The sequence below is a fragment of the Lissotriton helveticus genome, chromosome 11 (assembly GCF_964261635.1).
Source record: "Lissotriton helveticus chromosome 11, aLisHel1.1, whole genome shotgun sequence".
NCBI lineage: Eukaryota > Metazoa > Chordata > Amphibia > Caudata > Salamandridae > Lissotriton > Lissotriton helveticus.
In genome coordinates, this window is record NC_136072.1 from 1,059,784,103 (window position 1) to 1,059,796,140 (window position 12,038).

A 12,038-nucleotide genomic window follows, 5' to 3' on the forward strand; every position below is an offset into this window, starting at 1 on the left:
GTTCTGATGACTGAAAGGCACAGGAGCCCCTGGGCTGGCCCTTAATGGAAAGGTGCCTTGCCTGGTTGCTTTAAAGTTTCCAAAGCACTGCACTACACGACTTGCAGAAAGGATGAAGATGGTCAATTTCCACTTCCCATAGGCACCAGATCATCAGTACTGTGTTTCCTGGTTTCAGATGTGACTTGCAGAGCCCCTTCTTCTTACTTTTGAGAACAGCTTGGAAAATGCAAAGCTTGCTAGTGTCTCTGGTAACTTGTGCAAGACGTGGTCCGCAGATCTGATAATGCCCTTTAGCATACCATAAACGTCCTGCATTGGCTTACGCCGATATTAAACAAATGTCCACTATTCTAACTACTTCATTCTACCTGTTATCTTGTGTTCTCATTGCTTCATCCACATGGATGAGGACTCACACCTTCCTTAGCCACCCCCCAGCTTCATGGGTTCTTGTTTACAAGCATCAGAGTTGCAGTCTTCAGAATCTCTTCCATAACCGCAGACAACACCAGGTACAAGATCACAACCGAGTCAGTAGAAAACAACGAATGCCTTCCGGCACTTGACTGTACATTGAGTCTAGTCTTCTTGCAGGCCACTCTTTATGCGAATGCGTACAATCCTCCTCCCGCCATAAACTATAGTTGCCTCTGTCTTGAGCTCTTGATTCAACTGGCTTTCTAGACTTATCACTGTATCCAGTTCCTGAAGATGGGCAAAATATCACTTTGGTGGACTGTGCTTAAGCAGTCTTGGGACAGTGGAAGGCTGTGGATTGGTTTACCTAAATGTAACACCATCCTTGCTTTTAGATTCAGAATCGAGTGGTACACGGCTGCATACCTGCTGTGGGGTGTGGACCCTTTTGTAAACATTAAAAGACTGCAATTCACTTTTGATCTTCTGAATACCTGTACAAGTCTTGCTTTGTACCCTATCTAAATAATATTTTTATAACCCTTAGGACCTGAGGCCCAAAAGTTTAGACATCAAGCAGGAAGAACTTGGCGACATGGTTGACAAGGAAATGGCTGCCACATCTAAGGCCATTGAAGACGCTGTTCGAAGAATCGAGGTAAGAGGCGTATAGTATCTTTTCCGAAAAGAAAAAGTGTAAACTACTATTGCAAGAAGTGGAGATGGTACATGAGATAAACTTATAAACACTGGTCAATCACAACATCTCATTAGCATAATATTTTTGGTATATTTTACAATAGTTGCTGTCGCAGTCACACAAGCAAGCCAGTAAATTCATCCACTGGTGACGGAGTCGACTATGTGCCTTCCTTTCCTTGTTTATTTTAATAGGAAATTATTTGTTATCTAAACGTCCATTTCCCAAATCCTTTGCAGACTTGCAGGGTGCCTGCATGCACCCGTTACTGGATTCAATCGGGTTCTTCTGTGGGATTTAGTGGCTTTGATTTCATCATTTTTTGTGACTTGAACATTTTTCCACAAACAATGATTGTTTGTAGTTATGTGCTTTTTAGGCTCAGCTGAAAGCTAGTGTTTCAGATAGTTGATTTTTTTAAATGTATTGTATCACGAAGACACCAGAGGAGATGAAGTCAAATAACCAAAACAACCGTTGCCTTGGCTATTAGATTAATTAAAGTGGCTGTTGCAAGGGCTACCTTGCTAAACCGTTAACTTTTTTGCCATATTTTTTAAACTTTACGGCACGTTTAGCAAAGACAAAGTTTGTATTTTTGTTCTTGAGAACACAAAGCTCTTAATAAGCTGGTTGTATCCTCCCAGCGTATTGCGGGTTCAATTTCTCATGCATACTTTTTTAGTTTGACCTTTAGTAAATCAAATTGCAAAACGTTGGTCATGATAAATGATGCTCTAATCTAATGCCTAAAAATGTGTTTTATGTTCAATTGAAATGACGAGAAATGGTTTGGGTGCTCTTATTGTATTTCAGTATTTTAGGGAAAACCGTTTCGCTTTTTAAGAGGCCATCATTATAACTTACGTGAGACTTGTCTAGTGTTGGCCAGATTTGTGAAAGATTTTGTCCACACCCACATAAAATTAACCTAAGTATAATGAAACCGATCCTATACTAGGTCTTGTCGGCTGCACATCCTCCTAAGACCATGAGCTGTAACCTCAAACGAGTGATCGCAATAATGACACCTAGAACCCTGCAGAGCTTCAAAGGGCGAAGTCTCCGTCTCACACTTAAAAGAAGATCACAGGTCGTCATTGCAGACGGTGAAGGATCTATACACAAAGCGTAGGACTTTTCTGCATGGCCGAGCAGATACATTTTGCATTCAATAGATAATCAACATAGAGCGATTGAGTGCTTTCGTAGACATTGGACTTCCCAAAATGCGCTTATGTGTTATTCTTAATCTGTAATTGCCAATTGAAAATGTGGGATAACCAGCAGCATACTACTGTAGAAAGAAACCTGGTGATCCAGAGATTCCTTTTGTGCTAACAAACGTAGAGCTAGAGTTTAAAGGACGCCATTCAAAGGCGCGCATAGAGCCACACCAGAAAAATTCCTAAAGTAATACATGGCGTGTAGTAGTGAAGTAGTGTGGCTCACTGGTTAGAGGCGGCAGACACGAGAGCAGAGGACGGCCCGGGACCAGGGTTCGATTCCCGGCGCGGCAGGTTTCTGGACCAGGGTCAGCGGACTCGATAATTCTCTCGCCTCGGTGCCCACTCTGATCAGCGTTCACACTCGGCAACTCTGGGCATTAGCTTGCCTCATCTTCACTAACGGCCCCACCAGACCGCCGGGGATGCCTGGTCTCACCCTGGAGATACCTATTAAGGGACCATCTCTCAGGGAAGCCAGGAAGGGTTTCGCAGCGGTCGAAGCACCTTGGGACCCTACGGGTAAGTAGTGCGCTATATAAATGCCTATACATTTACATTTACACGTGTATGCGCAAAACAGACTTCCTGTGCGGTGAATAGCATAGGCCTGCCCAAGTAAAACATGGGATAAATAACAAGTATGCAAAAGGTGCTCCTCAACTGTTGACTATTTAAAGAAGCTGCCCTCTGCCATGAAGTTCCCCATATAAAATTAACTGCCGTGGGTCTGAGCCTTGCAATAACAAAAATAGTAATTAGTATTATCTCCCATATGGTTACAAATTGTCACATAGCTGTCCTAATTTTCCATGTGATAATTAACAGAATTAGAATAGTTCTTGAGGTACCCCACTTGAGAAATACCGATTTTAGACACGTGCCGAAATATGTGGTAATTAACAGCTGTCCTAGTAAGAGACTGTCTGATAATTAACCTGGAATAGTGCAAAAGTGTCTTTCGAATGAGCAATTATCTTGCATAAGGATGTGAAATAAACATTTCCTATGCAATAAACAAAACGACTGTGGTGAAAAGTCTACATATAAAACTGACAGAAATAGATCAATCCTGAAGTACTCCCTTCCTAACAATTAGTATATAAAACACTGAAAAAGAGTTCTGTTGTGATAATTGACATAGAGACCAGCAACAGAATGATGCACAATGTGATAATTAATTGACTTAGAAATATGCCTGAAGGATCCTCGTGTACTAATTAACAAATATGGAGTTGTTCAGGAAAGACTGCATGGCCAATAAATAATAAGGAACTGTGCTGCAAAGTTCCCTGTGTGAGAATTATCAGACATACAACATGCTGGGCAGACTTCCCCTGTGGAAAATGGCGTAATTGGTCATACCCAATTTTCCTGCTCACCTTCGCGACCATTTTGCAGAGGTTTGCAAGAATGGTAGGATCCTGCGAAACAAATCCTGCGCTCTGGATTGGATACGCTGGATTCAGCGACATGGTGGTTGGGATCCTCCACTGCCATTCACCACCAAAGCAGTCCTTTTCCTCTTCCTCCCTATCCCTTACAAATGAAACCACTCTAGATATCATTGAGGTTCACAAGTGCAGCCTTTGGGGAGATCTGGAAGTCCCATCACTTGGCTCGTTGGCAATCCCATCACATTGGACCACTAGACCCTGCAGATTGACAGGCAAGGCTTCGCCCCTCTGTTCCAGGACTCGCCCTCTCCCATCCGCTAGGTCCCTTTAGTTACTGTGCTTGTATTTTTCCTGCTGGAGGTCCTGGCTCTGCTGAGCAAAGAGGCCATGGAATTGATTCGAGAGACCAAGATGCAGTAGAGATGCTAGTTGCATTTTTTTCTTGTTCCAAGAAAGACTGGGACCTCTGTCTCATTCTAGGCCTTTACCCACAGAATGCATTCCTCCGCATGAAGTTCCAAATGCTGTGTCTGGAGGAGCTTCTCTTGGCTTTGTAATTGGAAGACTGATTGGCGACCCTCAACTTGCATGACTTTTATTTTCACATATCGATCGTGTGATCGGATAAGAGGGGCGTGCCCTTAGTGGTGGGTTCTACCCACTGTCAATTTATGGTCCTACAGTTTGGATGAACATCTGCACCTCAAGTAGTCCCAAAAGTGCTGTTGGTAGCTGAGATACTGACATCGGTGTGCCACGGTGAACCGTGACATGTCTCGGATGGATTCTGAAGCCAATATGGAGGTGTGGTGCCACCTACTGGAGCAGGAGAGGAGTTGCACAGGTTCCAGCTCTAGTCTGGCTTCTGGAGGGCTTCAAGAAGTGAGAAATCAGCAATTAGAAGTTACTTGTTTCAACCATATCCTAACCCATAATCTAACTCTAACCCTAAACCTTGCCCTTACTGTCGTTTAGTCACTATGCGTCACCTTATATCTTTCCCAAAACCTAAGCCTAAACCTAAATGTAAAACGAAACTTAATCCAAACCTTAATCTTACACATAAACCTAAATGTAATACTACCCCTTAACTTTGTCCTAAGCATGCTGCTAAACCTGCCCCCACCCTAAACCCAAATCTAATCCAAGCCCTAAACTACCCGTTACCCAAAACCTGGCACTGTCGGTTACCCTAAATTTAACATTACCCATTGCTCTAACCCTGGCAAAATGTACCCTTGTCTCTTTTCCCATTCTATATTGTGGTGGTGTTCCTACGAGTGTTAATTTCAATATAGAGGCATCAATGTAATGTTAAACCAATGTAGTAGGTCCTGAGTACTATTGGTGTGCCTCTAGTCGTCCTGTGCTTAAAAGGGTCATTGTGTTTTGTTGAATTGTGTTAATCGGACCTGAACTCACAATATGGTCAGATGCAGGACAATGGGATCACACTTGGGTTTACTGCATTTGATATATCACGGTCAAGATAATACTTTTACTGTGTGCAAATGTATATGAATTTGCTGCCACAATGTCGTTTATCGCTCTAAAGGCAGATCAAAGTTCTTTCCTTCATGCTTTGCGCAGCCATGATGATCAAGCAGTAGTAACACCCTTTTGTTGTGATCACTAGGAAATGATGAACCAGGCAAGAAAGGATAGCTCGGGAGTGAAACTCGAAGTAAATGAGAGGTAAGTCAATTAAAAAACACTACCAGCCCCTAGGTGTGAGGATATACTTGAATGCCCTAAAATGTCTCTGTGTTTGTTGGATGTATTTGAGTGATTCCGCTCTTTTGGCTGATGATTATACGTCTAAATTGAGAGTGTTTTTGAACTGTGACTAAATGTTGTGACGTTGTTCGGAGTCATCAAAGCTGAAAGCGGGTGCGTCCTGATGAAAATTGAATATTCGCTATATCTTATAAATGTTTTTCTTGAAAAGCCTGTGCCTGTTTCACACTCCTGAGCCTATTTAGTGTGTAAAGAAACACACCATACACGCCAAACGCTATTTTCTTTAAAATACTTAGTTTAAATACGGAATGTTTGGCCATGGATGTATTTTCAGAGACTTTTACGAAACGTTGACACTTTTTTTTAAGTGGCTGTCTCAAAGTGCCCTGATTATGTACAATGAGACTGTCCTACTCCACCCAAGCTCCACTTAAAAATATGATTTGTTTTTTAAAAGTGTTTGTCAGGAGCCATCCAATTTTGAAGGTGGTGGTGAACTGCTTCAGACCACTTGCATCCCGGTTCCCCGACAGCCCGCTGTAGAACCATTCACCAATCCGGGCCTCACACAGTGCTTAATTTGAGGCAGTACTTAATTTTCATCATCAGACTTTGACCCAGCGCCAGAGAGAAAAACAGAAAAGGGGTAAAGAAGGAGTAGCGAAAAAAGGAAGAACAGTGACAAACAAAGCTTGGATGAAAAAGAAACATGCAAGAATGAGATAAATGGACAGAGAGTGTAGGATGGTGGGTGAAAGATGCATGAAGTGGAATCAAGACTATGCAGCCTTGGTATTCAGCACACCAACTTTCGATAGTGCTGTCCTTAGGGTGCTGGGCAAAACTTTAGGCCCCTGCACGTATTCTTTTACTATTTAGCCACTTTTTTCTATACTTTAAGCCATGTTGCGCGGCAGCTCGTGCTGCTGTGCAACATGTCTTAAAAAAATTGACAAGGTCAAGCAAAACCTATTGGCTTTGCCAGTGCTTGTTTTTGTTTGCATTGTTTTTAAAAACTCTGCTCTCAGGGACGGGGTCAGTGGTTTGGGGCACAAGTGGGAGACCTTGGCTTTAAACAAGAAAAGGCACTTTTTTTTTTAAACATCACTGATTCCCCTGACCAGCTCTTCATCTGGAGAACGAGAAGAGGTTGTGTGTTTTAAATAAAAGGGCAAATGCTGGCTGTATTTGTACAGAATAAACAAATGTTTGGATTTTAAAACGGTTTCGGTATGATGGGGAGTGAAAGAAATGTCACACAATTCAGTTTAATATGCAGTAAAAACACAATTACAAATTTCCATACTTTATCAAAGATTTTCACCCGCAGAGCAGTGTCAAGAGCTAAATGTGAGGATAAGCAAATGGTCATTTGGTAACACTAATAGCCCAGCCGCCCCCAAATACAGATGGAAGTTGGATAAAAATATGCAGATTATTCCAAATCTGTATTTTCCCTGCTTTGTGTAAGTTTTAGCAGAAGTTGAAAATGAAGCAAATATTTTTCAGTCTTTCATTAGTGACATGACATGTTGTCCTACTTTCTAAATATTTGAAAATAATTTTTTGGAAGGCCATTTTGCTTCATGGAGCCAAGTTTCCCTGTCACTAACGAGCTACACAACCCAGCAATAGTTAGAGATGATAATTCATGTTTTGATGACTTACTAGATATCCAAGAGGAGGATTCAATTGAATTGTATAACTAAGGTTTCACTCGTTTTGATGGAGTAAAGTGATTGGGGAATCTGAGAATTAGTAAATTGATCTAAAATGTGCAACCGCCTTCACAGGATCTGAGCCAACTCTTCCCTCCACTGAACACCAAAAAAGAGGCCTGTCCCCTGCCTTTTCGGTTTTCACTGCTTTCGTGAAAGCGGTCGGTGGTTTTCCCACCCTTCCCATTTTCCAGATATTTTTTGTTCCCTTCTCCCTATCCTTCAGATGACCGCTTTCAGCATCTGTTGTGGACATCCTGTTGTACTGCGATATTAAAGTTCTAGCATTCGACACACTTTGTTGAGGTACTTCCTACTTTAATGACGTCAAGGAGTTCTACTGGGAATGGAAGCCAATTGATGTGGCTCTGCGGATGACGAGACCGGTTCCACTTGGGGTTTAAAATTGCATTTCTTGTATTCATAGGTGGGATAAAGAAATGCTAACTTGCCGGGCACATGTGTGCAGTTCTCATGCAGGCCTGTCCATTGGCTTTCTTTGCATTTCAAGTCTTTGTGAACCTTCCAGCATGGCGAGGGTGATATTTTCCGTTGCGCTTAATTGTTCCTACCACACAGAAAGTATGTTATAGACACAGTTTGAAGGTCACTACCTCTTGCATTGAGGACACAGTGCAGGTGACATTGGATGCCATCCATATTGGTCTCCCTTTTACTGCTGTCTTTTTATTATGAATATGATTGTATTGTTGCGTATTTCATTTACACATGTGAGGCACCCTCCTTACTGATTAATCTGGAAGTGTGTTCCACTGTGTGAGGGCTACTGGAGGTATCTTGATGATGAGCACCAGACGACATTTTTTTTGCAGACCTGGAAACAAGCATACAGAAGTATCTCTTCGAGGGCAGGTAGCTGATTTAAGAATCGGTGATGTAATGGGTTTGTTCCTGCATATGGGGGTATTTGTCTTACCTGATTGGCTTACTCAAATATGCATGAATGTATTAGATTGCAATATTCGACAAGTATTGGAGTAAGTCTTTGAGGAGAGCAGAGCCATGCTCACAATGAGTTGACTAAGGGGACAGCCTTGAAAAGCATCTCCCAAGCCAAGCATTCCATGAATGGAAGGGACCTGGCATGATCCAGGAGAGGGATAAGCCTATTAGGCCAGGGCTCCCACCTGACAGAAAGGCCCTGCCCTTCTGTGGGGCGCAGCAGAGTCTCTGTAGAAGAGCAGGCATAGGTGTTAGGTCTGGTAAAGCCAATGCTTAGCAGATCCCCAAAGGCCTTCTGGGCCAGAGATCCTGTTTTTACCAGGTACGAGAATAGGAGGATGGTGTTGATGGACCTGAAGCTGTATTTGTTTTTGGTGGGCAGTACGTTGGCGATATGCAGTTTGCCACAGCTAACCGCAACAGACCATGTGGGTGAGCTAATGTGCACTTGAGGGATGCAGACTTGAAGATTGCGGTTCCTTCCCAAAGACGTTGGCCCTCATTCATTTCCCAAAGCATTGCACTTCACAGACAGAGATTATTGTGGGCCGTCCGTATTTAAGTGGACGCAAGAGGGACATTGGTGGAAACCCCTTCCACTCCTACTCGCATGGCAAGTTGAGTGTCACTGTTTACTGCTCCCTATGGGCTCTTCTGGGAGAGGCTACTGCTCAGGGAGTGTTGGGGGGTTCTTGACTGAGGTGGAGGAAAAGGAGGCTAATTACTTGGCTTGTACAAGTTAGTCACTACCAGGGCATGGGGGAGGGAGACCAGTATGGCTGCCTGTATGTACCGCCTATGAGTGCATGCCAGACAGCTGTGTTTATGATCTTTAATACTTCACCATGCTGTGAAAAAGTACAGTAAATAAACATTTCGTAGTAAGACACACAACCAACCGCCTTGAGTGTGTTTCATCTGGGGATGCACAAAGGAGGTTTCTGAGCTTGTATGTCAGAATATTTAGTCACTTGAATTTACATACATCGGTCATGTCAAGTACCTGTAGTGTTCAAGCGCACAGTTAATGCTCCTGTACAGGTAGAGACAAATCAGATCCTCATAGGGACTATTGCCAAGCGAGGGGACTAGAGTCCAGTTTGTGTGGGGAAATATGGGGCACACACATCATATTACATGCTTATTAGAAAACAGAGTGCACATAAACATACTACTCAAAATACGACACCACTGTAAAAATGGCCTACAGCATATGGAAATATGTGAAATAGAAATCATCATAAATTAGAAAAAATACTTAGTTCAATAAATAAATCGAATGTCGTCTGTAAAATGTTATCAATGGATGTCTAGGAAACCATCTGATCTTGAAGACCATCCTTTCCTAGAAAATGCTGCTCGTTTCCTCCATTGAAAGTTCTGCACTCAGGTTGATCAAAGATTGCCAACGTCATTGAATAGGATTGTGACCAATGATCACGCCCTGCACACACAAATACACTGATATTCTAACACTTCAGTCCCAAAAAAATAAAGCAGCAGGTCACATCAATGCACCATATTGCCACTCCAAAATTTACCATTCTCTGTAATGAGCCCAACTCTAGCACAATTCAGTATCCAGTTGAAGCCAGTATTGCACTTGGGGCATGTGACTTTAAACCTAGTACTTTTATTTTTATTTTAACAGGATCCTGAATTCATGCACCGCCCTCATGAAGGTGAGCAATTGTTTCTTTAGTGATTAATTGATATTTTTTTCAGTTTCGTTTTAAGCAGTGTTTATCAAATTGCTTTTTGGTCAACGCTGGAAACCAGAAATGTATGGCAAGCGTCTAGATTGTCATGCAGAATAGCTGTCCTGATTTCGTACCTGGCTTTCTTACAAAAGACTGGAGCAATAGCATTCGTCCACCGTGGCATTTTCTAGCCTTACCTTACCAGTACCTTGGCAACAACAAAAGAGAGCCCTTGGACTGGGGTAATTGAGTCCCCAGGGCAGTAATTTAGTGGAGCTGCCCCACTGTCACTGCCATTACCAAGATCTCAAAGAGGTTGTCAAAATTACAGGCAGAATCTTCTGTATACTTCTTGCATATGGCAGTGTTAACTATTAAATGCGGAGTTGCATGTAGATTCCTGAAGCATGTTAAAAACCCACTTTTAGCTACCAAAAAACTGGAAGATGGAGAAATTAGAATAAGGCCTAATATAAACTTAATTTACTTTTTTAGTATTGATACAAAGAACTTTTATATAGTTGTGTGAATCCTAGAATGATGTTGCTTATACGCAGTTGTTATACCCAGCGGTTTTCTGGATGGTTGGGACGAATCGAAGCCAGACAGAATCCACCGCCCTAGATAGGATGAGTATGATACACTTGTCCGATAACCTGCGCTCACCCTTGGGTAGCTTGACACAGAGCAGGAAGGCGTATCCTCATTGTCAAAGTGTAAAGTATTGGCACTACACCACCCTCGCAACACACTGAGTACACTACAAAAAGACTCCACACTATATGTATAAAACACTGGTCTTTGTATTACACACATTGAAATAAAAGCAACATACACATTGGATATATACTTTGCAGATGTATTCAAGTGTTGAACTCTCCCATTAGCAGCAAATCAGCATGAACATATATGTACTAGTCACAGGTATTGACTTGCCCCAGTAATCCCCTCAGCCTCGTAAGGAACATAAACCCATGTGCAATCTTCCCTGAGGTGTTCACGATCCAAGCCATTCCCCCACTTCAAAAGCGACAAACATGCAGGCTGTCCAGAGGTATTCCACTTTCCTGCTAACATGTTAGCATAAAACATAACATTTCCAATATCCGATACCCCATACAGTTCTAATGGTCAAGAAATCACAGGTTTTGACTACGCCTCATGACTCAGCACCTCAGCCATTCAGACTACACCAGCCAACGATTCACGTTGCACCAGCTGGCAACACTTTGATTAGATTGTCGGAACCACCTAAAGCAGAAGGCAACAGTTACCAGTTTCTTGGTTTTGCCCCTCCAGATTAGGCCTTCAGGCACCCAGCGGCACCTTCATGAGTGCAGGATGGGGATCACGATCGCCTCCTCCAGAGGCAAAAGACTGTGACACCGAAAGCTGGGGCACTTCCAAATTAGGGTAATGTTTCCCCTCAGGCAGAGGTGTGAGCTACAGTTACTCCAGGCAGCCAGCCATAGGTGCACACAAGGCACAACGAAACCCCTCTGGTCCAGTTACAATATTTTCAATAACAGAGTACCTTGTGGCAAGGTAGTCTAGGCCTCCAGCTCTGGTCCCGGGGTTTCAGCAGACATCCTCCAACACTCCTCGGACACCAAATGCTACGGAGTGCGATCTACCACAGGTTTCCAGTTGCAAGCACAGGTCCCTCAGGCTCGGTAAACTTCCCCAGCACTCCTTGATTCCTCCCGTTCTGGCACCGCTGGTGGGCCCTGATCTTTACGAGCACACTCCTCTTTACAGTGTGATTACAGTGTACTTCGGGGCAGTCCTTGTCCCAACTGACTATCACTTCCACCTGTTTACACCGCACCCTGTGCGGTCCTTACAATCTTGTGGATACTGGGAGATCCTTTCTGTCCCTTGGATCTCGTGGACCGGAGGCCAACCAACTGCCCTTGAAGAGTGCTTAGGGATACGGGCCACGGGCCACAACAGTTGGCAATTGGCTGCAGGCCAGCAACATCCAGGCAAAATCCACCAAGTGATAGTCCCCTTTCTGAAGCACGACAAGTCCCAGGCTACCACAAGTCTGTGGATAATCCACTTGCAGTCCCTCCTGCCCCATGGTTCCTCTTGTCGATGTCCCTTCATCGAAGCAGCATAGTATGGTTCCAGTCCCAAAATCGTTTTTAACTCGAGGGCAGAGCCCCAGTAGA

The 12,038-nt window shown here is 43.3% G+C and overlaps 1 protein-coding gene across 1 annotated transcript in view; it reads left to right on the forward strand.

Annotated features, from left to right (window-relative positions):
• Positions 1-12,038, forward strand: part of HIP1R (huntingtin interacting protein 1 related) — a 482,407-nt gene that overhangs the window by 391,328 nt on the left and 79,041 nt on the right. The window contains exons 23-25 of the mRNA XM_078667577.1: positions 968-1,078; positions 5,380-5,438; positions 9,816-9,846. Of these exons, the coding sequence (XP_078523703.1) occupies positions 968-1,078; positions 5,380-5,438; positions 9,816-9,846 (201 nt within the window). The remainder of the gene's footprint in view (positions 1-967; positions 1,079-5,379; positions 5,439-9,815; positions 9,847-12,038) is intronic.